At 62.5% G+C, this 27,610-nt stretch overlaps 10 protein-coding genes across 10 annotated transcripts; 4 read left to right on the top strand and 6 right to left on the bottom strand.

Annotated features, from left to right (window-relative positions):
* Positions 1-352: 352 nt before the first annotated feature.
* Positions 353-1,320, top strand: BXZ73DRAFT_90577 (uncharacterized protein; the record flags this gene model as incomplete). The annotated part of the gene is made up of 4 exons (XM_048025686.1): positions 353-690; positions 814-884; positions 965-1,027; positions 1,148-1,320. The coding sequence occupies 4 exons, from the start codon at positions 353-355 to the stop codon at positions 1,318-1,320; spliced, it is 645 nt and encodes a 214-aa protein (XP_047876928.1).
* A 1,797-nt stretch (positions 1,321-3,117) lies between these two features.
* BXZ73DRAFT_102357 (L-tyrosine:2-oxoglutarate aminotransferase) lies at positions 3,118-4,752 on the top strand (the record flags this gene model as incomplete). Its single annotated transcript, XM_048015205.1, has 4 exons — positions 3,118-3,280; positions 3,342-4,405; positions 4,468-4,575; positions 4,642-4,752. The coding sequence occupies 4 exons, from the start codon at positions 3,118-3,120 to the stop codon at positions 4,750-4,752; spliced, it is 1,446 nt and encodes a 481-aa protein (XP_047876929.1).
* Positions 4,753-5,021: 269 nt separating this feature from the next.
* BXZ73DRAFT_90579 (P-loop containing nucleoside triphosphate hydrolase protein) lies at positions 5,022-8,184 on the bottom strand (the record flags this gene model as incomplete). Its single annotated transcript, XM_048025687.1, has 13 exons — positions 5,022-5,189; positions 5,250-5,310; positions 5,374-5,471; positions 5,495-5,669; positions 5,738-5,847; positions 5,932-6,106; positions 6,167-6,171; positions 6,217-6,519; positions 6,546-6,679; positions 6,795-7,037; positions 7,067-7,091; positions 7,123-7,524; positions 8,047-8,184. 13 exons carry the CDS (start codon positions 8,182-8,184, stop codon positions 5,022-5,024), a joined length of 2,037 nt encoding a protein of 678 aa, XP_047876930.1.
* A 426-nt stretch (positions 8,185-8,610) lies between these two features.
* On the bottom strand, positions 8,611-9,663 carry BXZ73DRAFT_102359 (uncharacterized protein; the record flags this gene model as incomplete). The annotated part of the gene is made up of 2 exons (XM_048015206.1): positions 8,611-8,856; positions 8,911-9,663. The coding sequence occupies 2 exons, from the start codon at positions 9,661-9,663 to the stop codon at positions 8,611-8,613; spliced, it is 999 nt and encodes a 332-aa protein (XP_047876931.1).
* Positions 9,664-10,277: 614 nt separating this feature from the next.
* BXZ73DRAFT_102360 (uncharacterized protein) lies at positions 10,278-12,023 on the bottom strand (the record flags this gene model as incomplete). Its single annotated transcript, XM_048015207.1, has 5 exons — positions 10,278-10,491; positions 10,587-11,151; positions 11,202-11,427; positions 11,922-11,963; positions 12,015-12,023. The coding sequence occupies 5 exons, from the start codon at positions 12,021-12,023 to the stop codon at positions 10,278-10,280; spliced, it is 1,056 nt and encodes a 351-aa protein (XP_047876932.1).
* A 987-nt stretch (positions 12,024-13,010) lies between these two features.
* On the top strand, positions 13,011-14,481 carry BXZ73DRAFT_48316 (FAD/NAD(P)-binding domain-containing protein; the record flags this gene model as incomplete). The annotated part of the gene is made up of 3 exons (XM_048020029.1): positions 13,011-13,181; positions 13,231-13,572; positions 13,633-14,481. The coding sequence occupies 3 exons, from the start codon at positions 13,011-13,013 to the stop codon at positions 14,479-14,481; spliced, it is 1,362 nt and encodes a 453-aa protein (XP_047876933.1).
* Positions 14,482-14,531: 50 nt separating this feature from the next.
* On the bottom strand, positions 14,532-15,846 carry BXZ73DRAFT_102362 (alpha/beta-hydrolase; the record flags this gene model as incomplete). The annotated part of the gene is made up of 2 exons (XM_048015208.1): positions 14,532-15,314; positions 15,373-15,846. 2 exons carry the CDS (start codon positions 15,844-15,846, stop codon positions 14,532-14,534), a joined length of 1,257 nt encoding a protein of 418 aa, XP_047876934.1.
* A 329-nt stretch (positions 15,847-16,175) lies between these two features.
* On the bottom strand, positions 16,176-18,889 carry BXZ73DRAFT_48326 (uncharacterized protein; the record flags this gene model as incomplete). Its single annotated transcript, XM_048020033.1, has 3 exons — positions 16,176-16,275; positions 17,882-18,090; positions 18,185-18,889. The coding sequence occupies 3 exons, from the start codon at positions 18,887-18,889 to the stop codon at positions 16,176-16,178; spliced, it is 1,014 nt and encodes a 337-aa protein (XP_047876935.1).
* A 593-nt stretch (positions 18,890-19,482) lies between these two features.
* On the top strand, positions 19,483-22,082 carry BXZ73DRAFT_102365 (nucleotide-binding domain-containing protein; the record flags this gene model as incomplete). Its single annotated transcript, XM_048015209.1, has 12 exons — positions 19,483-19,758; positions 19,809-19,970; positions 20,027-20,120; positions 20,176-20,353; positions 20,417-20,538; positions 20,596-20,741; positions 20,795-20,863; positions 20,921-21,241; positions 21,298-21,394; positions 21,455-21,615; positions 21,677-21,981; positions 22,049-22,082. The coding sequence occupies 12 exons, from the start codon at positions 19,483-19,485 to the stop codon at positions 22,080-22,082; spliced, it is 1,965 nt and encodes a 654-aa protein (XP_047876936.1).
* A 3,645-nt stretch (positions 22,083-25,727) lies between these two features.
* Positions 25,728-26,337, bottom strand: BXZ73DRAFT_102366 (uncharacterized protein; the record flags this gene model as incomplete). Its single annotated transcript, XM_048015210.1, has 3 exons — positions 25,728-25,977; positions 26,078-26,193; positions 26,257-26,337. 3 exons carry the CDS (start codon positions 26,335-26,337, stop codon positions 25,728-25,730), a joined length of 447 nt encoding a protein of 148 aa, XP_047876937.1.
* Between the last annotated feature and the right edge of the window lie 1,273 nt (positions 26,338-27,610).

Consider the following 27,610-nt stretch of genomic DNA (forward strand, 5'->3'; position numbering starts at 1 on the left):
ACGCCCGCAATCTCCGCAAGCGCGTGCTCAAAGCCACTTCCCGTAGCAGCGTCCCCTTTATACTTCGCTCTCGGTCGAAGCCCTCCGTGACCCCGTCCTCCCTGACTAGAATCCTTGAGACGCATGTGGTCAGCATCCGCATCGAGGCCTCTGATGAAAGGAAATACGCGAATGGGGGAGTTCCCATCGGTCCCATTGTTCGTATATCTATCGCCTGAGCCTTCCCGGGGCACAATGGGATCGCTCATCCGCCTCCATCTGTGCCGTGCTCGTCCGCCCTTCCTCTCCACCTCCATCCTACGCTCCGGCCCACCAGCACACCCACCGCGGTAGCACACCAGCACTCACCAACATGCTCCTCCGCCTTACTTCGCCCGACATTCGGGACACCTCGCTCGTCGACTGCACCACGGGCGAAGTCCTCTACCGCACATCCACTCCTGTCGCCGGTCCTTCGCGCTCTCGCGCGGGCTCTATAACAGCACCTGGACGCGCCTCAACCTCTCGACGCGCTCCCTCGAAAAACTCCCAGAATGCGACCCCGAGCGTGCACGACGGCGCTGCTCGACGCCGACGGGAGGTGGCAGCGGAGATCGTGTGGGACGGGCGCGTTGCGTCGGTGATCAAGATTGGGGACGAAGTCCTGAGGGGAACAACGGAGCTGTTCGACGCCGCCTTCGTGCGCGTTATGTGAGTGTCCGTTCGTCCGTCCGGCGTCCGAGGGTCTTGTGGGCGCGGTGGATGGGAAGATGGAGAAGTGGAAGAAGGATCAGTAGCCGCCATGAGTCAGTTGCTGACTCGCTGCTGTTGCAGGCCCGACGAAACCTTCCTTCCAACACGCATGGAATACACCTGGAAGATCAGACCCGAGTCACTAGCAGTGCGTACCGCTCGCCGCCGCCGGTCTCCAGTGGATTGACCGGCCGCTTCGTCCGTGCAGCTTCTAGATGATGACGATGGCGAGATAGGACGCTATACTCGGATTCCACCTTAGTTAAGAGCCGCCCGGTTGCCTCCCTCCAGCCGGGTAAAGGGACGAATATCTGGAACTTCACCGGATACCCTCGGACGAGCTCCTGGAGATCATACGTACGTCGTCCTTATCTCTCAAGTTCCGAGGATCCGCAGCTCACCGTTTGAACCCCAGTCACATTTCTCCTGGTTACCACCCTCCGGGAAAGATTATATGCCGTGACAAAATATGTCTACAGCCAGCGCAAAACGTCTTTCTCCAACCTGCGCGTCCATGCGTCGCGCAGCTTGGCAAACATTCGCGACAGATTACGAAGAACCATTGCCCCGGCTGCCTCAAATCATTGACCCGGGAATCTGCCACCTCGCGCCATCTCATATGCCCACATTCGCCGTCCCGCATAGATAGCCACCCGCATACACCTGCTTGCTCTGCTCACCAGTCCACTCATTACACCTTGCTCTTCGCTTTCGCGCATGTCCACCCGCCCCCATTTTCATTTCCGCACACCTTGCTTTCCGCTTTCGCGCACCTATCACACTCGTTCTCCCTCTCAGGCGAAGGTCGTTCATACAAACACCCGCCGTGTACAGCAGACATTCGGTTCGTCAGAGACACATGTACATAAGCACGCATATTGCATCATTCCCGCCACATCATCTCCGCGTGAAGGGCCCACTCGTCGGCCTGATGGATGCAATGTGAGCCATCTCAGAGCTTCGTCTCCCAAACCCAGGCGCCCATGACGTGCGAACTTCGGCGTCGGTGTTCCGGCGGCGCTTATCTCTGCCTGCTCCCACTTTCGCCTTTTCCTCCCCATCCGGATCTTGGTGCCTGATTATTGACACGACGAAGTGCGCAACTGCCTCGACCTCGATGTGACAGTTCTGTGCTGACGATGTGCGCTCGCCCCCGCGCAGGATGTATTTGTGGATAGCACAGTCATGCAGATCCCCAAGCTTCAAGCCACAACCTAAGACCGCAATGACTCGATTCCCGCCGCCGTCAGTGTAGAGTTCGCGTCTTGCAAATGAAACGATGCACTTGCGACTGCTACGGTACCCTCGCCCGGGCACGCGTCGGACGGTCGGAGGATTATGCAAGCCCTCTGCGCATCGCCACATCATTCAAATAGCCGCCGTTGACGACGACCAAATACACAACGATCTGTCGGTGGGTGCGTTATGTATCTTGCCCACCCGGATCCGACCCGGTTTCGCCCAGGCAATTAACGTCAGGCTGTATGCGCAAAATCAGACGAGCTGAGCGTCGTCGTGCCTGGTCCTACTTTGACGAACGGAACGTGAGCAGTGCCCTCAAGTTCGCAGGGTGCTCGAGGCGCGACTTCTTCGCGCCTCGGGCGTAGCGCGGACACAGACACGGACGCACTCCATGTGTCTTTGCCTCCGCGTCCCGCGCACACCACGGCCAACAAATGAGGCCGCGGCGGTGCGGGAGGGCGAGGCACCCGGCGCGCCGGGAGCTTATCACCGTCAAGCTGCGCGACGGCATCGCATCGTCGTCCGCGTCGCGTCGCAGGTCGTCCAACCACTGCTCCTGCGATGATCCGCCCGTCCTGCGCAGATGTGAAGCCGACACGTTGCTCGTCGTCTGCCGGCCGTGACGTACGGGGCCGGTGGCCGACTTCGCACCTGCGGGTGGGCATTCCACATTGACGGACGACAGCATCTGCATCGCGCACCGGGAGTCTGGAGATGAGAACTCGGCCGAGTCACTGGCGTTGGCGCGCGGCCCGACAGAGGGGTGGGAAGAGCTGGTGTTCGTGTTTGGACTTCGCGAACGACAGGCACCCACAGCGGCCTCTCCAGGGGCGCCGGGTCCAATGCCCTGTCCCGCGGCTGGGCGGTGCCGGCGAAACCTGGCGTCGCCGACTCGCCGCGCCGCGAGGTTTGTGGCGGGGAACGAACGGGGCGGACTGTTCGCCTCGGTTTCCAATGATCCACGGCTCGCGGGCCCGGATTGTCGAAGGCGGTATAAATGCTGCCGCGGCGCGACCCTGCCCCGCCCCCAACCACTGCCCGCTTCCAAGGACGACGCCGACAGACGAGCTGCTTAAGAGCAACATCTCAACGACGCCTTCCTCCTTCCTCTCTATCACTGCCGCGCACCCACACTCGCCTATTATGCCTTCCGCGATCCTATCTTCCCCTCCCTCGATTGCGATGTCGACCCCGGTCGACCTCTCCCACCACTTGTCTACTGAAGCGCGTAGACGCAAGCCAAACCCCATGAAGGCTATTTGGAAGCTTACTCGGGGACGCCCAAACATGGTATCCCTCGCAAATGGTGAAACATCTACTCTTCCGTTTGTAGCTTGCATGGTGCTGACATACGCGACTTGCCCTAGGTGACCCCCACTACTCACTCTACCCCATCCGTAAAATCGAGTACGAGGTCGCGTCTGTGAAGGAGGAAGACCCTGTTGGCTCATGGCGACAGGGTCTCGGCTCGCCCTCCCTCACCATCACCTCCTCAACATCTAAATCTTGCGTCGTCCCTCTTCAGGCCGGTCTCGCATACACCCACGGCGCCGGCCTTCCCGAAGCGCAACGTGTTGTTACTGAGATCACCAACTTCTACCACAACGCACCCGACCACGTCTGCACGCTCACGCTCGGCAACTCTGACGGCATCGCGAAGATCTTTCGCCTCCTCGGCGAGCCCGGCGACACCTTCCTCGCGGACGAGTTCGCATTTTCATCCGTGACCAACACCCCGCTCGCCCACGGCGTCTCCTGGGCCGGCATCCGCATGGACGAAGGCGGGCTCATCCCCTCCGAGCTCGAGCGCGTCCTCGCCACCTGGGACCCCGCGCGCGGCCGGCGCCCCCACGTGCTCTACCTCGTCCCCTGCGGCCAGAACCCGACCGGGTCGACGCTCTCGCTCGCGCGCAGGACGGCGATCTACGCGATCGCGCAGCGCTTCGACCTGCTCATCGTCGAGGACGACCCGTACTACTTCCTCCAGTACGACGACGCCCCCGGGCCGCGCCCGACGCGCCCGTCCGCTTCGCGCGCTCGCTGCTCAGCATGGACACCGACGGCCGCGTCCTCCGCGTCGACTCCTTCTCTAAGGTCCTCGCGCCCGGCACGCGCCTCGGCTGGGTCTCCTCCGCGCCCGCTTCGCCGACGCGCTCCTCGCGCTCACCGACGCCTCCACGATGCACCCGCACGGCTTCGGCCAGATGCTCCTCGCCGAGCTCCTCGGCCGCCCGGAGATCGCGGCGGCTGGGGCGTCCGCGGCTTCGACCGCTGGGTGCGCTCGCTCGGCGCCGAGTACCGCCGCCGGCGCGCCGTCTTCCTCGCCGCGTTCGCGCGCGAGGTCGCGCCCGGCGGCTGGGCGAGCGCGGGCCCGCCCGAGGCGGGCATGTTCGTCTGGATCCGCGTGCACGTCGCGCGCCACCCGCGGTTCGTCGCCGGCCGGCGGCGCGCGCAGGGGGGCGCGCGCGGACGAACACGGCGGCGCTCATGGAGGAGCTCTTCGAGCGCTGCCTCGACGGCGGGCTCGTGGTCATGCCCGCGTCGGTGTTCGCGGTCCCGGAGGACCCGAAGTGGGACAGCGTAGAGGACCCAATCGAGGACGTGAGTGCAGTTTTTTTTCGCGTGCTTGGTGCCGGGGCTGACGGCGCGCGTTTCGCTCTCCCACAGCGGGTGAACTACGTGCGGGCGACGTTTGCGGGCACGGAGGAGGCGATGGAGCAGGGCCTCGCCATTCTCGGCCGGGTATTGCAGGAGTTCTTCGTCCCGGAGGAGCAGTGATTGCACTGCTTCATTCCGTCCTCTTTCCATCACCTCACCGCTCCCCATCACCAGACACTGCTCCGATCCCTGCACTTGTCCACTTGCTTCGTTCATCGGTTCCTATGCATGGACTCTATCATTATTCACAGCAAAAGTACCGTCCCACATACATTACTCTTGTCTCACTCTATCCTCATCAGACAATAGAAGCACATTGATGCATACAGTCGAACAACCTCCGCTCCGACGTGATAAATACGACACACGAACGCAATGCCAGAACACAGTCACAGGAACGCGGATACCTTCACGGGCCTGCGCACCGCCGCGGAATTGCCCTCGTAGAACTTGTACGCGACCCGGTAGGGCGTCACCTTCGCGCCGCCCCTCGCCTGGCTGCCCTCTGTCGGCGCATCCTTGGGCACGATTGGCCGCCCGAAGAAGTCGACGGCGGCCTGTATCACGAAAGGAACGCCTTAAGGCAAGGCATCGAGCTGCAGACTATGGAGACGCACCTTCTCTACCGGTGTGTCGTCCTTCTTCTGGCGCTTTGGGGCCGGCTGGGCGTCTGCGTTGCTGGAGACGGAGGCGCGTGCTCAGCGCGATGCGTGTTAGTCTCGAGGACTGGGTGAGACACACCTCTTCCCAAAGAACGCCGACGATTTGCTCCCCGCGCCCTTCTCCGTCGCCTCCGCGTTCCGCGCGATGACCTGCGCGTCGATCTCTGCCGCGACGAGCTGCGCACCGCGAAGCGCGAGACCGCGATGTCCGCCGCGCGCCGCCCCTCGTACGTGACGAAGACGTCGATCGCGGGCTCGAGCCTGTACACGAGCGCGCCCTCCTCCGTGCGCTCGAGAAGGAAGCGCAGGCCGACGGCGGACATGAGCGACACCAGGCGCGCGAGCACCGCGCGTTCCGCCGGCTTGATCACCTGGCTGTTCACCGGCCGCAGCGGGGGCGCGAGGATGCGGTTCAGGAACGGCGCGAGCTCGAGCTCGAGCACCGGGGTGGCGCGAGGTGGCGGTACGCGCCGCTCGTGTGCGTGGCCGCAGTGCGCAGGCAGTCGGCCAGAGAGCGGTAGATCTCCTCGTTCGTCTTCGTTTGGGTGTAGCACTGCGCGCGGGATGTCAATGGTGAGATGGGCGTGTTGCAACCCACACCACGCCGCAGGACGTGGAAGTGGCGACGAGATGGGACGTACTCCCAATCCGCCTTGGGGCGTTCAACTTTGGGACCGCCACGCTCCTGGAAAAGGGGGTAGAAGGCGACGAGGGTGTAGGGCAGGTATGGGAGGAGCGCGTACTCGCGGTCCATGCGAATGGAGCCCATCATCGAGTCCCAAGTGCAGAGCCAACGTATCCCATTGAGATACCTGTGAATGTTCCGTCGTGTCGGTGTAGGTTTGCATAATGCTCGAAACAGCCTGAGCGACGTGAGCTAAGAACGACATCGCGCGGGCGGGGAGTGCTTACCGATGGCAACCTTGTCTGTTTCGACGCCCTCCACTTCTCGGCTCAGCCGCTCCACATATCGTGTCTCCTCTTCGGAAATCCCCAGCTCTTTCGCTCGTTTTCGCGACAGCGGCGTGAAGAGATCGTTGAGAATGTCGACCTGGGACCTTTCGGTCTGCTTCATTCCTCTTGTAGCGTCCCGTACCACACTCTCCGTCACTTCGTCATTCCGCGCCTTGAGCATCTGCAGGGTGTTAAGACATCCCCGGAAGTCCCCTTGGGCGACGCCGACGAGAGTCGCAAGCGCACGAGAGTCCGCCTTCATCTTCTCAATCTCGCAGACATCCGCAGTCGGCGGACGACGTGGGTATCGTGCGGTCGTGAGAAGCGTACTATTCGTGCATGTTGGCGCAGTTGTGCCAGTGACGAGGCGTAGAGGTCGTTACAGATGCAGATGATTGGTCTCCGTAGCGGTGCCGAGTGCTGCGGTGTTCCTTTGCGGCCTGGGTGACAGTCAGGCACTGTGGCTATGTCTTCTGAGCTATGCGCACCGACTCACCTCTCTTCTGCGGTCTGTCTTGTGTGAGCTTTATCAGCTCATTCACGAACCTCCCGCCTCCCTTCCCCTGCCAGAGCGTAAGCCACTTCGCGACCCATGTGAAAATATCGCACTCACAGCTTCCGCGCTCCCTGTCGCACCATCAATCTCGTCAATAACGACGAGATTAGGCTTCGAGCTGCCTATCTTCGTGCCAATCTCCACGGCAGGTCGGATGTGTGTTTCAATAATGTTCCCGGAACGGCTGTCGCTAGCGTTGAGCTCGAAGACTGTGTAACCCGCATGCTGAGCGACTATATGCGCAAGGTCGTCTTCCCAAGACCAGGGGGTCCGGATAACAGTAGCAGCTGGGACGCAATCGTCTCAACACGTCGGAACTCGCACGAAACGTGTGCTCACTTTCTCTCGAGGCCGCCGCAACTGGTCCAGGTTCTCGTCGTCGTCTCCTCTGGCGCGTTTCCGGCTGCGGTTCTTATTCTTGCCAAACACGCAGTGATCCCACTCCTTCACCCATGACAGGACTTCTCGGTGTACGCGTTCGTCTCCAACAAGCTCAGTAAAGCGTTTGGGCCGGTATTGGTCTACCCATAACGCAGTATTCGTGGTTGTTGAAAGTTTCAACCTGTGCAGCTGTTCTTGCTCTCTGCATAAAGGGTGAGTATGCAAATGGATCCGCGGGAAGGACACGCACTCGCGAGCTAATTGGGCAGCCGTAGTAGCCGAGATGTCGTCCAGCATCTTGTGAATTGGCTTCAGCAGCAGGCATTTGGCCTGCTCTCGCTGTGCCCGCGTCTGAGTAGGAATAATATGAACAGATTCCAAAGGTGGAGAATGCTGCTTGCATGCACTGAGAAAGCACCGACGAATACTCACCTGGAGTGCGGGGGGCTTACGGCGAGGTCTCCTGGTAAATACAACGAGGCTCCCATCGAAGGACAGTGTGGTAAGGATCTTGGATGATGAAGCAGCAGCGTTAACGGAAGCAGCTTCAGATCGGGACTTCTGGAGGATGTCCACAACGTCGGGGAGCTCCTCGTCTACAGACCAGGAATCAGACGAAACTCCACTCAGGCACGAAAGTCTGGGGAACGGACCTTGCGATTGGGACTGTGTTGGAAGAGCCTCGAAAGAGGACGAGGCAAATCCGGAGAGCAACGAGGCAGCTGAGGACGGAGGTCAGTCCTGGCTCGACGGACGCAGCCAGTCGCTTGCTCCGGAGGGGATGGGGGCGGGGAGAGACAGCAGAGACCACATACCACCGAAGGAATACTCAATGGGATCCTCCTCCGCTTGATCTGTTACGCTTGTCGCTGTAGAGTCTTGGAAAAGCAGACCGGTGGGCATGAACGCGTCGACGTCGGACGCGGTGGGATCTTGCGGGGCATCTGGGGCTGGAGCGGGGAGGAGCAAACTCGGCAGGCCGAACTCGAGTGCGGCCATAGTTGTAGAGGCCTGAGCAAGTTGTGTAGGAGCGTCGAGTCGTAGAGGGCTAGTATTACGCGCGGAACAGGTGGTCCGCCGGAATTGTCGCGATCGCGACGCGTCTGTGGCTGAAGCTCCGGTCTTCGAAACCATTGAAGCTCCGCTGTATGCGCGTCTGACGCGGTCACGCGTGCGTAACGGACTGGCACTGATGCTCTTCCGCCCTTATGTCCTTCTACCCTTTCAGCTCTTCTGAATTCTTCTCACCCACAAGATGCGCGGCCAATATGCATAATATAGTTTTACGAAGGTGCTCCAGTGTGTATGCGATCACTTTTCCTCAATCTGCGGCCGCTCTCTCGCGCACTTGCGCGTACTGTTTCCCCTCTTCCCAGCATCCCGCCCCATCAGCTTCAATGCGCTGTATCCACTCGTGCTTCACCCTCAAGATGCACATGTGATGAGGATCCATTCCCGGAGGTGGCTTAGGTGGATCTGCAAGGGGAGGCATGACCTCGAGGCGGATTCGCGCCCGATCTGCCATGCGGTCGAGGTATGCGAGGAAGTCCCGGAACACGAGGTGCGCCGTGGCGACTGCTCCAGCTTGGTGCCGGGGGCTGGAGGTGCTTGGTGAGGCTCGATCATGGCGTGTTCGAGCTTAGGGAAGTATGGGCACTCGTCTTGGTCTTTCTCGCCTGAACGCCAAGTCAGTATGGTTCTCCCCAGGCCGCCGGCTCCACCCACCATAACCGTGTTCAGGGAGTCGACGGTGATGCGCGGAAGGGCCCCCAGCCGCGACACCCGCAAGTGCGTCACATTCGGTGCGTGTGCCGCCCACTGCGTGAAGTCCACATCCCTCCCACGAACGCGAGAATGTGATGGAGCCTGCGCAGAGCGGGGTAGAGGAGCCGCCCGCAGGCGCGAAGGCGAAGGGGAGAAAGCTCGGGTCGCCGCCGACGACCGTGAACTCCCGCAAGGAGGGAACGGGCAGCGGACGACGGTCGCGGAGCGCCACTGGGCCTGGACGAGCGCGAAGGTGCGCACGTCCGGGGCGACGGCGCGGATGAGGGCGGGGACGACGCGGTTGTACTGCTCGTCGAGGCTGTCCTGGGCGGACCGCCACTGCTGGGTCTTGCGCTGCATTGCGGCGAGGAACTCTTCGCGGGTCGTCGGCGGCTGCGTCGAGGTGGGGGCCAGAGGCATGCGCGTCGGACCCGCGCCAGGGCCAGCCTGGTTTCCGGTGCGCATGAGGGAAAGGCAGAGGTGGCGGACGCGGGGGAGGGCGTCGGTCGCGCGGGCGCGCTCCGCTTCATAGCAGCGCAGGAACTGGTCGATTTTGGCGGGGTCGCTGAAGACGCAAACGGTGAAGAAGCGGGCGGGGCGAGTGACATCGCGGATGCGCTTGGAGACGAGGGAGAGGGCGCAGCCGGTGGGTCCGCCGTCGGTGCAGGCGAAGATGGCAATGAGGGTGAGGAGTTCAATCGGTAGCTTGTCCATGATGAGTTGTGGGTCGCTCCGGTGGGTTGCTCAGGTGGGGAGTCGCTCTGGTGAGTCGCTCTGTGTTGTATGTTATGTATGCTGCCTCTCCGGTCGGATCTCCGCCCAGTAAGTTTCTGATGTCCCGCAAATCGGAACTTCGAAGACTTGAGAAGCCTGGAAGACGGGATCAGCAGCACAGGATGTTGATCATGGGGATGGGCGCCGTGATAGTGCGTAACATATGGATCATAATCTGACTACCAACACGCAAGAACATACGTCCGTCCATTGAAGATCGTGCGCCCGCTGTCCACCACGTCCTCTGTGATGTCCAGCCGGCGGCCGTTCTGACCGTGTGGGACCGACGTCCAGCGGTGAGCGCCTAACATTACTCCCCAACTAACACATCATACGCGACCGAAGGCACCTTGAAGATTGGTCGCGAGAGTGGAGGACGCGGATTGGGGAGTTGCGCGAAGGCAGTAGGAGAGGGACAGAGCGGGAGATGGTCGAGTTTTCAGACATTTGAGGGCGAACGCGAGCACCGCACTCTGGCGTAGTTCCATCTAGGCTTGCGTTTCTGTTCGGACAGGGGCACACACGCGCGAGTGTCTTCGGACACTGTACTACGTTTACGACACCGCCGGATTCCCGCCAAGGTTGTCGCTCTCCCAATCCATCGCGTCCACGGCCGAGTCGGTGTCGTCCTCGTGAACCACCCTTCCCCTCTTCCCGTACCACAGCGCAACTCGCGCCGCCGTCCCCGCGAACAGGTCCCTCAGCTCCGCGACCACCTCCTCTTCATCCTCCTCCCCTTCTGCCTCCTCTACATGTTCGCCAGCCTCCCTGCGCGCGGCATCGACGGGACCCACCGCGCAGCGCACGACCAGCCGGCGCAGACGCGTAGTCCCCCCGCCCTAGCCGAACGCGCGCGCGCCGACAACGCCGCGCCCAGCGCAGTCAGAAACGGGACACAGCCCGCGGAGGGCAGGTCCCTGAGCTCGAGCTCGCGGAGGGCAGCGCAGGAGCCTGCGGCGGCGTCGAACACGGACGCGATCCCGGGCGGCATCCGGGCGGGGACAGTGCCGGCGGCGGGGCGCGGGGCGTGGTGCACGAGCTGGAGCTTGTGCAGCGCGGGCAGGCTGCGGAGGAGGAGGCTGAGGGTGTGCGCGTCGAGGGCGTCGAGAGGGCCTTCGACGCGCAGCTCGCGCACGGCGCTGGTGGTGTGCGCGGGCGTGAGGAGCGCGGTCGCGGCGTCGACGGTTTCCCAGAAGAGACGTTGCGCAAGCGCGAGGTCGTCGAGCAGCGGAGCGGGGGTGGGCCGGAGCGCGAGTATCTTCTCTGGGTGAGATGTTGGGGCGAGGGCAGACTCGTTGTATTCGAACGCGGTGATCCCGGGGAAGACGACGGTGCTTGTATCTTGCCCGCATTCGAGTTCAGTTGCATCAACGAAGGGAGGGCGAGGCGTGAAACCTATTATGATATGTGTGGCGCGCGTGTGAAGGACTTGACCGCGTAAGAGGACAAGGGGAGCATGTGGATCATGTCCCCCGCACTGACGGTCTTGGATGTTCCAGGTGTCGCAGATGCCGACAGGTCGATTGCTGTGCAGGCTGAGTGGTCGAGGTGATACAAGAAATGAGCGATGCGACCCGGCTCGTCGGCAATAGTGAGAGTTGTGAGATTGGGGAGCGAGATACACATGGAGTCGTCCAGAGGCTCGGTGACAGGAGCGAGGTAGTGGACGAGCGTGAGTGACCTGAGGTTTTCCAACTCCTCATGCTGCCGAATACCGTGGATAGTGATTGTCGAGGCGTCTCGGGGGGATTGTGTTGAAGTCCAAGATGTTCGAGCTGGGACAAAGTCGTGTTGCTCCAGTCTAGATAGACCCCGCTCAAGACCAGCGAAGAAAGCTGCGGCAGATTAGGGGCGAAAAGTTGCACTTGAATGACGTCTTGTGGTGCGACACTAGTGTGACCCTGATGCACTTTCACTCGAGGTACTTCAGTGATGGCCAGTATACTTGTTGGAGCTTAAGGAGATCCATCTGGACTACGATGGAGGGACATTGACTTCCAACCCTATCTGAGTGATTTGACTCGAGTAGGATCGCAATTCGGAAACCTCGGCGTAGAGCGCTCTTCCGTTGATGGGGTCATCCGCCCACACCCAATATTCAATCAGAGCGTCACAGTAACGCATAATGAACCTATAAAGGAATGACCGCTGACTAGCGCAAGTGGGGATACCAGCAGTTTATCATATACCTCACAGACCTGGCGGAGAAGAACAACGAGGCCGAGTGGCGGATTTGCCGCCTAGGTGCAACTTGAGCAAACTCGGATGAGTCGGCATGTATACAAACCTACTTTGGGCATGCCAAAGCAGGTGCCATCGCATTTCCCTACGGAGTATTCGCGAAGAATGAGCGAATGTAACAACGTCCAAACGTGCTTGCGAATTTTATGACATCCTTACCTTGTCCTTAACGGCTACAGTTGTCTGACTCACCCGGCTCTGTCGCGAAAGCACTGCGAATTGCTAGCGTTCATGGCCTTGTCAAGTATGCCGATCCACTCGAAAGCCGCGAAGGCTGTTGTTCTATAAGCGTGAATCATCGTGAATCCTCCCAGGACGCGGAGAAGCGCCAAACCATACATCGACGTGCACCACACACATTTGGGGCCATCGCGGGGGGAGGCGTAGGGCACTTACATAGCGGGGAGTTGACGACCACGATTCAATGTTCGGGCAGATTTCCCACGAGCGGACGCGTGTCGCGTTTCGGATTGCATACGCCCTGATAAGGAGACGGTGTCGTGGTGACGTCCCATCGCATGCCGCCCCCATCGTCAGATGCTGACGAGGCGCAATAGAGCGAGTGTCAGCATGGCAGAAAGGATCCGTAAGCCTGCAGGCTCTCGACCCAATCGCGACAGACCTAGCGGGGTTCGGTGGCTCGGTAGCCTGATAGTAGTACATGACGCCTTGCGCACTTGCTCGGCAAAGGTTGCTTCGTGTGAGCACGGCAAGGGTCGGTCGTCGATCGTCGGTCGACGGCACCAGCCATCCCCAACTCGCACGTGGTGGCCGCACGGTAGGCGTCTCTCTACGATCGGCCGCGGCGGGCGGCTCGTTGACTGGTACCTGTCGGCACCACCACCTCACCACTGCACCATGGACACCACAAGAGATGCCGTTTATAACCTTCCTGACTAGCTGCTTCAGAGCGCGCCCGTCAAAGTCGCATCGAATTCGCTGCATGGCTGTGATGATCCTCAGCTATATATGGTCCCCACACCGGCTTCCATCATCCGCACTCATCCCGCCCTTCGATCGCTCACTCTCTTCTCTCCACCCTCATCATGTCGCTCCCCAAGTCTGTGGACGTCGTCATCGTCGGCGCCGGCCCTGCCGGTCACACACTCGCCCTGTCTCTCCACCAGAGCGGATGCCAGGACATCCTCGTCGTTGATGGCCAGCACAGAACGGCGAACACATCTCGCGCGGCAGCGCTTCACGCAGCCACCGTAGAGGTCAGTTTCTTCGCGAATGTGCCCTACTCTGAGCTCATCAGTTGCGTAGGCCCTTGAACGACTTGGCCTTGCGGACCGCTTCGTTGCGAAAGGCAGACAGATGCAGTCTACCACCATTTGGACAAAGGGTTTCTCTCCCATTGCCTCCGCAGGCTTCCGGTCGCTTGCCAAAAACACCAAATACCCGTTCATTCTCGGCATTCCTCAGCACGTCTCCGAGCAAATCCTGTCCGACGCTGCAAAAGAGCGGGGAATCATCGTCCATCGGCCGCTGAGGGTCGTCGACCTTAAGCCGCACGCCCACGACAACACCCTGACCGATGTCATCTTCGAGAATGGCGAGACCATACGGGCGAGGGCCGTAGTTGGCGCCGATGGCTCGCGCTCGACTGTGAGCATCAAACTGTCCTCTCGCCGGTATCACACGCAAACTCACACATTCCGCGCGCAGGTCCGCAGTATCTGCGGCGTCGAATGGAATGACCCGCACGGCGAGGTGAACGCGAACGTCGTCGACGACTCCGCGGCCGCCGCGAACATGATCGTCGCCGACGTCACCCTCACGGCGCCCCCGTCCCTGCGCCCCGACGCGATCAACCTCGTCATCGCGCCCGAGGGCCAGCAGAACGCGCTCATGATCCAGTACCTCCCCGGCGACCCGTACCCCGACGCCGTCCCCGCCGGCACGCCCGTCTACCGCATCGCGAGCGGCATCCCCGCCGCGCTCGGGCCCCCGCCCCGCGCGCCCGAGGTAGCCTACCTCCAGGGCCTCCTCGACGCCTTCGGACCGCAGCACGCCGTCGACGGCGCCGCCCCGCTCGAGGTCGAGCACGCGCTGTGGTCGTCGCGCTTCCGCACGCACTCGGGCATCGCTGGGGCCTTCCTCACCAGCGCCCCCGGGGGCGCGGGCCCGGTGTGCCTCCTCGGCGACGCCGCACACATCCACCCGCCGATGGGCGGGCAGGGCATGAACCTCGGCATGCGCGACGCGGCGAAGCTCGGGCCCGTGCTCGCGCGGTACGTGCAGGCCGCGAAGGGCGGGGAGGCGGGCGCGACGGCCGCCGCGCGCGCGGACGTCGAGGCGTGGGCGACGCAGCGGCGGAAGCGGGCGCTGGAGGTCATCGACCTCGTCCGCACGATCCAGAGCAGGCTCTGGGTGCCGAACAAGACGGAGTACATCTTCGGCGTCTTGCCGTACAACCCGGCGTGGATCCAGTTCTCGGTGCTCAGCACGCTCACCAGCTTCGAGTGGTTCCGGTCCAAGACGGCGTGGGCCGTCAGCGGGCTCGGTGACCCGTAGACGAGTGCTGTGGTGCGAGTAGATGTAGCATGTATTTATGTAAGGATAGATCACCCCTCGATCCAATGTGCGATCCTCTTCGCCGCAGAGGACCGCTCCGGCTCGTGCCACGGGAACATGATAAAGTCGTGGATCGCGTGCGGCTCCACGTCGAGCACGACCTCCACCCCGTCCGCCTCCATCCGCTCCGCTACGACGAGCGAGCTGTCGAGCAGCTTCTCGACCCCGCCCGCAGAGAGGTACGTCCGCGGGAACCCCGCGAACAGCCCCCGCCCCTCCGCGGGCTCGACGAGCCTCGACGCCGCGGCGACGTACCGGTTCCGCGCCGCCTCCTCCAGGCTCATCGGCCCGCGGTAGGCCGTCACCGCGTACTCCGCGTGCACCCGCGGCGGTTGCGGAAGGTAGCCTGGGGGGAACATGTCCGTGCCCCTGTTGCGCTCGATGCTGCTCTCCGGCCCGCGGAGCGTCATGCCCGGGTCCATCCACGCCGACCCGAGCACGACCGCGCCGACGCCCGCGTACCCCGCGGCGGCGAGCGCGGCGCGGTTCTCGACGAAGTGGCGCGCGACGGCGAGCGCGAGGCCGCCGCCGGCGGAGTGCCCGGAGAGGACGACGTTCGCGGGGTCGAAGCCGAGGTCGCGCACGAGGTGGCGGTACGCGGCGAGGACGTCGAGGAGCGCGGCGGGGAACGGGTTCGCGGGCGCGAAGTGCGGCGCGGCGGCGGAGAGGCGGTAGTCGACGGAGAGGGTGCGGGACACGCGCTCGGCGGAGGTGTGCTCGAGGATCGCGCGCATGAAGTTGGCGGAGACGTCGGAGGGGTGGGCGGAGCAGAGCTGCCGGGCGTGCTCGATGAGGGGGGGACGCGTGCACGCGCGAGGGGGGAGCACTCACGTAGAACCCGCCGCTGTGGATGTGCAGCATCGTCTTCTCTCCCGGCCGCGCCTTGTCCGCCCACTCCGACCCCTTCTTCAGCGTCCAGTATCCCGGAACCCGCACACTCTCCACCCCCGCCCTCTCCTTCGCCACCTTGACCTCCCCGCACACCAGCGGATCGTCCTTCTCGAGCGCCTCGATCCACGCCAGCCGGGCGTTGTACTTGTCCAGTCCCTTCTCACTCGGTGGGACGACTGCGCCCGCGATCCCCGGCATGAGCGTGAGGTCGAACCGCGCGTCGTTGGCCGCTTGCAGCACGCGCACGATGAGCGCGCGTTTGTACGTCCATGCGGGGTGTGGCCGGAGGGAGGGTACGAGGAAGCGGAGGGACCAGTAGGGCGTGCGCGCGAGGATGGAGGCGACGTGGAAGGCGAGATAGAGGGCTTTGAGGGGCTGCCGTTCGAGAACGGACCGCTCTGGATAGAGATCCATGGGGCTGGCTGAAATCGCTGGAGGCTACAGGGAGTCGGAGGGTGGAGGTTGAACTGGGTCGGCGCGGAGGTCTGAAGAAGTTGGAGACCCGCGACTCGACTCTGACGTGCTGTCTTTTGATGTAGGTATGCGAAAGTCAGTCGATACGCACGCAATGGTGATCATCTGTTGGGGAATAAAACATTGATGAAGTTGAGAGCAAAGCGGTGGCGGATCGTCGCGACCGCCGCGTGGGCGCCCGTTCGACCACATGCCCATACTTGGTCAATCATATGGCCTCGAAGAAAGAAAACTGTGTGCATCGAATGTCCTGAACGCAGGCCTCAGACTCAAAACGCGTAAGATTCCGACCAACACCCCTCTCCACCCTCGATGCGCTCCAGCCACAATTCCTTCGCGCGCCGCACGCACTTCATCGGTGCCGTCTCCCTTCCTACCTCCTCTACCTCGTGCGGCGCCGGCATCGCGTCCGCCAGCGGGTCGTGCGCAGGCAACACCGCCAGCTTGACCTCGTCCCGGACCCCGCCCACGCACGCGCCCATCTCCTTCACGACCTGCTCCTGCTTCGCCTGCACCATGACCTCCTCCAGACGTGGGAACAGTCGCCGTCCCTCTCCCTGTGCGTCCGCGAGGACAGCCTTGAGCGAGTCCACGGTGGGCGAGCTGCGGAAGCGCAGACCAGAGCAGCGGAGGTGGGTGACGGCGGGGGCGTGCCGCGCCCAAAGCCGCAGGTCGACCGGGCGCGCGTAGAAGTGCTCCAGCGTGTGCAAGCGCTCAAGCGCCGGGAACAGCGGGGCGTCCTCGAGCTCTTCCTTGTCCTGCTCCTCATCCTCCTCGCGTCTCGCCCGACCGGGGTGAGCGACGGTCCCCGCCACGTCCTCGAGGCGGAGAAACTCCGGGGCCGCGTCGACGAGCGTGAGCTCGCGGAGGCGCGGGAACGGGACGTGCACCGCCGGCACGCCCTTCCACTCGCCGCGGACGAAGAGCGCGGTCTCGAGCTCGGGCGCGAGCGCGCGGACGAGCGCGGCGAGCGACGCCCCGTGCGTGGCGCCGAGCGCGTGCAGCTCGGCGAGGTACGCGTCGTACGCGCCCATGAGCGCGCCGAATTGCAGCGCGGGGCGCACGTAGATCGGCTCGCCGCCGCCGGAGAGGAGCGAGAGCAGGAGGTGGCGCACGCGCGGGGTGGTGTCTGGGAGGCGGGTGCGCTGCGCGGTGTGGGTGGAGAGGAAGGAGGCGAGCTGCGTCGCGGGCCTGGTGAGGGCGAGGGTGTGGAAGCGGGCGGGGTGCGTCGCGTCGCGTATGCGCGTAGAGACGCGGGACAGGGCGGCGCCGGTCGCGCCGCCATCGGTGCAGGCGTGGAAGGCGATTTGGGCGATGAGCTCGACGGGGAGGTCTTGCATGGCTGGGGGGGTGGAGAGGAAGAATTGCGGATGCTCTGGAGTATTTGAGCGCGCAGAAAGCGACAGAACGCTAACCTTGCCAAGTACGAGTGATCGGCAGACGCACGCGCACTGCAGAGAGCGGCGAAACTGAAAACGGTGATGCAAGCTGGGGCTGTGGGTGGAGCAAAACGCGCTCGGAAGCTATCGCTGACAATGTCCGGGTTCACGCTTTGACAAATGTACCGCTGCACTATGCTTGCTCTCGCGGGCGACGTGGCCGTGGTGAGAGGACCACGCGCAAAATGGAGCAAAGGAAAGGCCAGGTAGCGTAAGCTTCAAAGCTTCACGGATCTCGGACGGCGAACGGTCTGGTGATTAATCGATTCTATGTTCGCTGCCGTAATCAGCATAGCGTGCTTGAAGGACGAACAAATACTTACATACATAAACAGCAAGTTCGGGAGTAGAACCGCATGTTGAGCATGACCGTTCAGAAAACGAAGCTCTTCGTCCAACATCCTGCTTGGACCCCTTCTATACGCTCCAGCCAAGCCTGGCGGGCGTGAGCAACGCACCGCTCCGTGTGCGACTTCACGATGCTGATGTCGTATCCGATTGCCTCCGTAGAGGCTGACTCGAGCTCAAAAATCGACAGCGGGCTTGAGCCTGGGTTCTGCTTCCAGTCGACGACATCGAACTGGACGCCCGGGCGGGCGTTCTGAGAGCAGAATTGGAGATGCTCGCGCAGGATCCGCTGACCGTTCCAAGGGTAGGCGGGATGGCATTTGGACGACATCGGCTGAGCGAGAACGTGTTGCAGGTGCGGAAAGAAGACGGCATCATCGACGGCATTGTCGACTGTCTCTCCGTCTTGGAGCGGCGCAACGCGCACTGAACACGAAGCCGATCAGCACGAGGGACGGGAGAGAGACCGAATTAGATCACGCACCAGAGACAGCCTGCAGTGAAATGGCCGTAGGGGAGTTGTGATGGTGGATCCCCGAGCACCGGAGGTGCGTTAGTGCGGGCGCGTGCAGGGCCCAGCGCTGGAAGTCGACGGGCGGCGCGTAAAAGAACTCGACCGAGTGGAGGCGTTCCAGGGCAGGGAACAGGGGTCCGTGGTCGAGCGGTGTGTTTTCAACGTGCAGAAATCCGGGGCATGAGTCGACCAGCGTGAGCTCGCGGAGTCTAGGGAAGGCGCAACGAGTGACTGCAATATCGGTCCACTCGCCACGCACGAATGCGAACGTCTCGAGGTCGGGGGCCACGGTGCGGATAAACTCGCACACACTTGGCCAATGGGTTGCGCTTTGTCGTTCGAGGCTGGCAAGGTATTTGTCATAGGTGTAGAACATCCGGTAGTCCGGCAGAGGGGGCATGGGGGAAACCTGGGAGTTGCCTTCGGCGGGGAATAACGACAAGAAGAGATGCTTGACGCGAGGACAGGCGTTTGGGAAGCGACTAAGCTGTCGTCCATATGTTTCGAGAAACTTGTGGAGACGGTCTGGGCACCATGCTAGCGAGACTGAATGAAAGCGTGCTGGATGCGTCGCGTCTCGGATGCGTCGAGAGACGAGCGAGAGGGAGGAACCGGTGAACCCGCCGTCCCTGCAAGCAACAAGAGCGATGGCAACGAGGAGCTCAGCAGGGAGGTGTTCCATTGAGGGGTGGCCCATATGCCACTGTGTCTGGGCCCTTATATGCGCCGACGAGGAAGGCATGCCGGCACTCATGGTGAAAAGGCGGCTCGCGACCTCGAGGCCGTCAGTGATAATTTGATGTCCAGAAGTTTTAAACGTAACACGGCTGCTGGGTAGAACGGCGTGTGCTTACCTTCATTGTTTTACTTAATAGACCCCCCGCGCCTTGTACTATCTGGCGGAGGCAATTAATGGGGGCGGCCTGGTGATGATAAGAAACGTACACACGTCAAAGAGCTGAGTTGGTGGTGTCAGCGGCCGGGCGCGAGCATGCAAAGAAACGCTCACGATGCTCACGCATGCGCTGCAAGACAGTTGCTATCCGCCGCCGGCGCAGACGAGGGTATGCACATAAGCGCCGGTAGGCCACGCGGGCACGCGCAGTGATCTGGCTGCAGTGACATCATGCGCCCGCAAGCTGCCTGGACGCACTCTCCAGGCTCTCATCCTCCCCCTCCCCCTCCCCCTCCCCCTTTCCTTATTCCACCTTACCCTTCGTGCCCCCGGCGGTCTTCTCTCGAGCACTCGTCGAGACTTTTCCTCTGCGTGGTGCCATGCAGCGCGGCGCGCCGGCCCTCCTGCGGACATGCTCGCCACCTTTCCGACTTCCCCCGCCTTCCTACGTCCGCCTCGCTTCTCGCTCGGGGACTTACAGCAGTCCAGTGCTCAGGCATTACGCGACTGCACCTGCCGGGACGCCTCCAACATTCCTGCGTAGGACCCGGACGGCCGCTCGCTACACCTTCTATCTCATCGGTTCAACTATCCTCGGCTGTGGGTTGATTACGGGTGCCATCTTCGTCCACGACGCGTTCACCTACCAAGACCGTGTAAGCCAGAGCCACATCTTTCACAACACGCATCTTAAATCAGTTTCTAGCATGTCGGGAATGTCCCCGTCGCGCCCCGTGCGCTCCAGCCAGAACGTGGCGGCCCCAAGAATCTTCCGGTGCTCTCTACCCTTCTAAGCGATTGGGAGGACGAGGAGCAGCGCAGTCTCTCCAAGAAACCCCACCTGGTCATTGTCGGAGGAGGCTGGGGCGTGCGTCCACATTTCTTTTTGCGTGGTAGCTTCAGTTCAACGTATGGTCATCCTAGGCTGTTGGCGTCCTTGACAAACTCGACCCCGGCGACTACCACATCACCATCATATCCCCTGAAACCTACACCACCTTCACGCCTCTGCTTCCCTGTACGCATTTGCTTCCGCGTTCCTCTACTTCGTCGTGTTTGACTGGATATTGCAGCTGCTGCGGTTGGAACCGTCTCTGTCCGCTCGCTGATCGAGCCCCTCCGCAAGATTGCAGCTCGACTACGAGGGCACCTCATCAATGCGCGTGCAGTGGACCTCGTCATGTCTGAAAGGCTATTGGAGGTGGAGACCATCGTGCCAGGCCAGGAGAAGGGCGAGCACATGTACATCCCGTACGTGTTCTATTTTTGCTGCGTTGCCGCCTTGCTCAACACGTGTCGCGTTTGCGCCCAAAGCTACGACAAGCTCGTCATTGCAGTGGGATCCACTTCGAGCACGCACGGTGTTCCAGGCCTGGAACATTGTTTCCAGCTGAAGACCATCGGTGACGCTCAGGCAATACGGAAACGTATCATCGGTGCGTAGCGCCCCTTTCTCTGTGCGAACGGACAAGCTCAGGGGATTGTTGATTCAGATAACTTCGAGGCTGCTTCATTGCCGACAACAACTCCCGAGGAGCGCAAACGACTTCTCAGCTTCGTGGTTTGTGGCGGAGGGCCCACAGGCGTCGAGACTGCGGCGGAGATCTATGATTTGTGTCAGGAGGACTTATTCAACTACGTGAGTGGTAATTCGTTTCCTTTTGCGCTTTCGTTGAACTCTGGGGCGTTTAGTTTCCCAAAATCTGCCGTGAGGAAGTATCTATCCATGTCGTCCAGAGCAGGGAACACATCCTGAACACCGTGAGTTCCATTGCAGCTCAGTCGTCCTGCCGCTTTCAAACCTTCCGCGACACGTAGTACTCGGAAGCCATCTCCAAGTATGCTGAGCAGAAATTCATGCACGATCAAATTGACTTGATTACAATGGCACGGGTGGCATCCGTCGCACCCGACAAGGTCACTTATACCAAGCGGACCGAGGACGGCAAGACGGAGTCGTTTGAGATCCCCACCAACTTTGTGCTATGGAGCACAGGTATCGCGATGAACCCGTTCACGAAGCGTGTGTCAGATCAGCTCCCGAACCAGGTTCACAAGAAGGCCATCGAGGTCGACTCGCATCTGCGCGTCAAGGGCGCACCACTCGGAGACGTTTACGCGATTGGGGATGCTAGCACCGTAAGTCAGGATACACATCATTCAGCACACCTTTCAAACTTGAGTCTCTCTCGCAGATCGAAACTTCAATAGTGGCACATCTACTAGAGCTTGTTGACGAAGCCGACAAGAACAACGACGGGAAGATTGACTTCGATGAGTGGGAGATCATAGGTGTGTTGCAAGTCAGCAGAGTTGTGTCTGGAGAACCACCGTCTGACCCGTATCTTCTAGTTGGGCGGATCAAGAAGCGCATGCCTATGGCTGAAGACCAGCTTCTGAGAGTTCGCGAGCTCTTTGAGCTGTACGACTCGGACGGCGACAACTCCCTCACACTGAACGAGCTCGCCGTGCTCCTCCAAGAGCTCGGGAGCAAGATCACCTCCCTTCCCGCGGTTCGTCCATCATCCTCTCGTGCTACGCGAGCGAAGCTCACCCCTCCGTCCACCCTCGCAGACCGCGCAAGTGGCCTCGCAACAGGGCAAATACCTGGGCAAGAAGTTCTCGAAGCTCTCCAAGAAGCAGCCGACGCTCGAGGCGAACGGCCTGCACCCCGCCGACTTCGACGACGCGATCGCGCAGCCGTTCCGGTACACGCACCTCGGCTCGCTCGCGTACATCGGGAACGCGGCCGTGTTCGACCTCGGCAGGTACAGCTTCATGGGCGGCCTCGCGGCGATGTACGCCTGGCGGAGCGTGTACTGGAGCGAGCAGGTCAGCATGCGCACCCGCGCGCTGCTCATGATCGACTGGGTCGTCAGGTGCGTACGTTCGATTCGATGCGTGCCTCTCGTCGGGCGAGGACGATGGCTGACGAGGTGGCTGCAGGGGTATCTGGGGTCGCGACTTGTCGCGCTTGTAGGCACACGGACTTGTGGTGGCGTATGCCTTGTTGATCGTACTTTCACTGTCAGAGCGCAGACTCGGTGACGGGAGCTGGAGGACAATGGTATGGACGCTAGTGGCCGTATACCTTGGAATACACTGCCATCTGGCTCATTTGGGCTACAAGGCTGCGACCCGTGCCGGTGCCCTCCCCCACGGCGCGCCCGGGTCCCCCTGCCTGCGGGCGTGACAGTCGCCAACGTCCCACGCCAGGCCAGAGGCGTCCATCGAACAAACTCTCGCCGCGGCAACGTGCTCGCCGCCCCTCGCCGACGCCGGGGTCGAGGGGGTCACCCGACCCGTATGGGGAGACCACCTGTGACTTGGACGCCGCGACGCCGACCGCCACGGTGCGGAGAGGACGTGGTGACGTGGTGGACAGTGCGGCCAGGAACAGACCCGCGGCCGGCTTGGTACGGGCTAGCGGCGGACGAGCTGTCGAGCCTCGCCGTTTGTGGGGTGGATGTGGGGTCGGTCCAGGCCCGTGTTTTGGTCGGGGGTGCTCTGGGGCGCTGCGTTGATGTCGTGGCCGTGGGAGGTGCTCGATGGGACAACCGTGTTGTCGAGCGCCGTCGCGCCGATAGTCGGCTAGACTGGACGTGACTTTGCAGTACGCTAGGTCCAGAAACGAAGTGAGCCCCCCACACTCGGTAGAGCTGCGCATGAACGTCGGCGAGCGCCTGCAGACGAGGAGCAACTGCGGCCTGCAGTCTGCAGAGACCTGATCGACCGAGTGCCCGGAACCTCGAGATTGCCGGTACTAGCGGCTCCTCTAGCACCCTCCGAGGCAGCTGGGGCGTGAAATCAGTTGGACACGGCGCTCGAGTCGAGCGGCCGCGGCGCGCGGCGTGCTGGCTGGCGTCAGACCCAACACATGAGCGCGATACTGACGGGGTGCAGTCCCGAGAGAGGAAAAATCATGGGGCGGCGACAGTCGACTGAATACGTCTACCTCGGTCGTGATCGTCCTCGCCAGCGAGCGTGGGGACCTCCGACCCATCGCTGGACGCCCCCAGTCACGTACGGTAGCCGTGTGGGCCGCAGAGGCGCCTCCACTCGGACCAATCTCCTGACTGCCCACCCACCAAGCCTCGCACCGACGCCGCGGACGGCGAGAGTCGACGAGAGTCTCGCTCGGCTTGGCGCCGCAGGCCTGCCACACAGTGCAGCGCTCGCCGCTCGAGTTCTCGCCGTGACCTGTGCGAGACCCATGAGCGTCGGGCGGCACCGAGACAACCAATCGCTCACGGTTCACCAAGCTGGTGCTAGCGGGTGCTGGCGTCGCGGTCCCGCGGTCTGGAGCCATCTGGACCTTGCGCCCTTGAGCTTGGTTCCCTCCCTGGCAGCTCCGCGACGCTGAGCGCTGAGCACTGAGCGATCCGCGACGCCCCGCCTTCTGGCCGTCGCGTGTTTCCGGAACGGGAATGGAGCATATGGGCGACTGTGGGCGCACCGTGTGTCGGGTGCGGTCCCGCGACGCCGAGTGTGGGGGACGATAATTATATATAATCCTTGACGCGGTGCCCTAGCGTCGCCTGCAGCCTGTTGAACGGGTCGGACGTCAGCGGAGGTCCGAAACCGAAACGGGCGTGTCGCGAAACCAGGGACCCACGGTCCTGGCGAACTTCGCAGTGGGCGAAGATCGTGACGGGGGAACGGCGCGCGTGCTGAAGCTCGAAAACCGCCGCGTGGGGATCGCGGGGCACGCCAGCCGCAAGACGTTCGCGTCCCATTTTCCTGTCGACTTTCGGGACGGTCCTCGTGCTCGCGCCGGCTATGAGTGCACGTTTGCTTGCACCTCCCGTTCTCGTTTCGGGTGGCCCCGCCTCCGCGGAAGAAGAAGGAGCGCGTCGAGCGTGCGCACGGAGTTTCGCCACCGCGCTTCCACAGAGGCCCGCGCGCAGCTGCCATGGCCACGGGCGCACATCGTCCGCCCGTCGTCGCCGTGCGCACCGAACGCCGCGTCGCGGCATTGCAATCGCGCACACCTTGAGCTTTGGAAGGACCTAAGTTTGTTCCAACCCGCGAGTCAGCAAGCGCACGAGCAGAACAGAAGACGCACGCGCTGACAGTCCTATTATAATCGCAGCACTATTATAATCAGAGCCTGGACCGTGCGTGCTGCGGCGAACGCTGGGGGTGACATCAGCCGCGGCCGCGGCGGGATGTTCCATCGCTGGGAACGCCGGGGGCGGGCTAGCCGGCGAGCTTCAGGGAAGCGAAATGGCGAACGTTGAGGGTGACGTACGATTGAATATTGAGCTCGGGGTGAACTTCAGGCCTTCAGGGAGCACGGCAGGGGCCGTCCGCCGCAGCACTCCGACGCTCGTTGCGGACGTCGACGCTGTAAACGCGCGCCGCGTTCAGCGCGGAGTGCGGACGCCTCCGACGAGCGACGTGAACGTTTGAACGCCAGCATCCGCCCCTCTCCGCGTGTTCTTGCTCCTCCTCTACCGCAAATGAACTTCTGTGGGGCCCATGGGGTGTTGCACATGAGCGTCGAGCACCGCACGGGCACGCGCATCAGAGACGGCGGCGCTTCCCGTTCATGTCCGCCCCCCGCAAGCCCTCCGCTGACGAGTAGCGACGCGGGACGCACATGACCGAGGCACGCGCGGTGCAGAAGCTGGTGGGGTCGGGCCTGCAGGTCGCGGTCCTGTGCGACGTCGCCGCGCGCGGTCTAGGGTACGGCTTTCGCGTGCACCGCAGGCCGCAGAGCTGCGCACAGTTATTTCTGCGTGGTGGTCCAACATCGAGCGTGCGTGCGTGGGCGTAGAACGGCGGGGGACGCACTTGCGATGGTATTAGGGCGCGGCTTACACAACGCCGGCCCTCGATGATGGCGCCGGGAATGCGCCCCCCCGTCACCTGCGAAGGCCAACGGCCGCTCTTGTAATGCAATGCGACGCTGGGATTGAGGGGGGAAGAATATGGGCTTCGTATCCGGATGATAGATACGCAGCGATAGAACTCGCCTCGCCGTGCGCGTCACGCCCCCGACCTTGATTCCAGTCCGGGAAGCGTCACAGCACCCAAAACCCAGACCGAAGGCGACCGTGACCCCAGTTGCGCTGGGACTAGCTGGTGATGCTCGCCTCCCGAGACGCGTAGCCGGGGTGCCGGCACCCCGCGACCTGAGCTCGAGTGTCGTTGCGGGGTGTGGGTGGCGGCGTGATCTCGACCTCGGGAGCCGAGGTCGGGTTTGACGGAGCGCGCGCGGAGGGCGGGTGCAATGCACATCGCGCTCGACCAGAGATCACGTTTTGCGCGGGCGACAGCCACTGCTTGCCTGCAAGGCGGGACACGGGTGAGTGATTGGGAACATGAGAGCGGGCAGATGGGCGATGGGACGCGCGTTCGCGCTCGTCCGGCCGCGGCGGACGTCCGCGTCAAAGATGGATGGAATCACGCACCCTCTTACACCGTGCCCCCTTCAGAGTGCATCTTCTGCGTCCCGGCGTCGTGGTCTTCACCGGAAACGGGCCTGGCGCCGACACGGCCGGATCGGGGCACAGCGAGTCGAGTCCGCGTCGCACGACGTGACGGTCGGACGCTCGCACGAGCGGCCGTCGACGGCGGGCGATCGCGCTAGAGCACTTGCGGTGCAGACGCGCCCAGGACGCTAGACCGCTTCGAAGCTGGAACATATCCAGATATCTGTCATGCCCATGCCCAGGGCGGGCGCCTCGCGCACATTTGAGCCCGGACACGAAATACTTGCGTATGGCCGCTCCGTCCAAGACTTGACGGCCGCGGCGTCCGGTCCGACCGGCGAAACGAAGGGGTTCCCGGCGCGGAGGCTGTTTGTGACAGCGGTGGGGTTGACGCAACGGCGCTCGGGGGTGATGAGCTCGATGTGTGTTGGGATGGGCCTGCGCCGGGACAGATGTCGGGCGAGTCGGGTGTGACATGGGGAAGAGAAGAGGTGCGATGATGGGCTGGGGGTCACGCCTCCGCACAGTGATCGCGTACCGCGGTGTGGGGACGGAGGACGCGAGCAGGCGCCAGATGTTGTCCGTGGTCGTCTTCGGTGCGCAGCTCGAATCTTCCGTATTGTTTTGGCGCGGGCCGTTCCTCGGGGGGTCGACCTTCAATGAGAGTTCACGCGTTCACGGGCGGCTCGCGAGAGCGTGTAAGGAGCGCATGATGACCTGGGATGACACGGGCGCGAGCAGGTCGAGCACCAGGCAAACAGACGGCACGACATACGTGATTCCGCTGCGCAAGCTCATGATCTCCAAGCCTAACAACTGTCAGCACGATAAGTACGAGTGCTCGGCGTATGTGACAACCAGTTCGCCTGCGCACCGGATTTGGGGTGGCCGAAGTACAATATTCGGAGGCGGGCGCAGAGATAGAGTTCGCACCGTCGCACCGTTCTCTGAGTAAGCTCGTACTTAGCTCTACGAAGATACTTACAGCACTGGCACGAATACATCATCATCATCATCATCAGCACCGTCGCACCGTGCGCGTGTGACGGCGGATTGGCGTGTGCGGGCCCAGGCCTTCCGCCGCAGAGGGAGACAACGGGCCCCAAAGATCCGGCTTGCCGTTGCGGAACACATAGCAACCGGCGACGCGCGCGAGAGCCCCCGGCCGAGGCCCTCGCGAATGGGAAGGCGGTCGCGTTTGGGCGCGGCGGCTATCCGGAGTGAAGGGAAGGTGGGAGAGAAGGAAGAAAGAACAAGCGGGGAACGAGTTGGACGGAGCGACGGAAAGCCAAAGCCACGCGAGGGTGGGCATCACCGCATTGCGTAAGTACCGCGTTCGTTGTCGTGCCTTTGCCCGCCGCGTAGGCCGGTCAGGTCCCAATCTTGTCCACTATCGTGGAACTATGTACAGCGATGATGAATTGCACAATAGCAGCGACGACGTACACTGACGCAAGGCTATCTCACCGTCGGCCCCACGCAAACTCACAAGGTCCGGGAGATCATGCGACCCAAATCCGTACTTACGAGTGTCCAGGCGCGGAGTGATGGGATGATGGCGACGGGGCGGGTCTCAGCGCTCAGCACCGCGGACGAGGACAAGAGCGGAGGGGTCCAGGGAAGAGCAGCAACGGGGTGGCCGCGCACATCGCGCACCGCCGTGGCCGACGCGCACCGACGCGGTCTCGACCACAGCGCGAGCCTATGGGCGGGCGCCCATCTCCACGACGGCGAGCTGAAGAAAATGCATCCGCGAGCTATCGCGGGAGTAGCATCACGGCGGGGTGTGTTTCGTCGTCCGTCCCCCGTTTGTTGTCGCGCAATGGCCCCCATATGTCCTGGAACCAGAGCCTGGACTCTGGAGGCCTCATACTACAGCCGCCCAAGAAAACTTCGCGCGTCACGCGCGCGCTGTCACACACGCGTCTGGCGTGACACGACGCGTCAATGACATCACCCATCGCACTCGCTCGTGCTAGAGGAGCGCCCAACGCACTCTCGGGTCTCTGACCATTCCCGTCCGCCCACGCCGCTCACGTCGTCGGCCGGGGACGGGGCATGTCAGCCGCGT

The sequence above is a fragment of the Epithele typhae genome (genome assembly GCF_022376455.1).
Source record: "Epithele typhae strain CBS 203.58 chromosome Unknown BXZ73scaffold_31, whole genome shotgun sequence".
Taxonomy (NCBI): Eukaryota; Fungi; Basidiomycota; class Agaricomycetes; order Polyporales; family Epitheliaceae; genus Epithele; species Epithele typhae.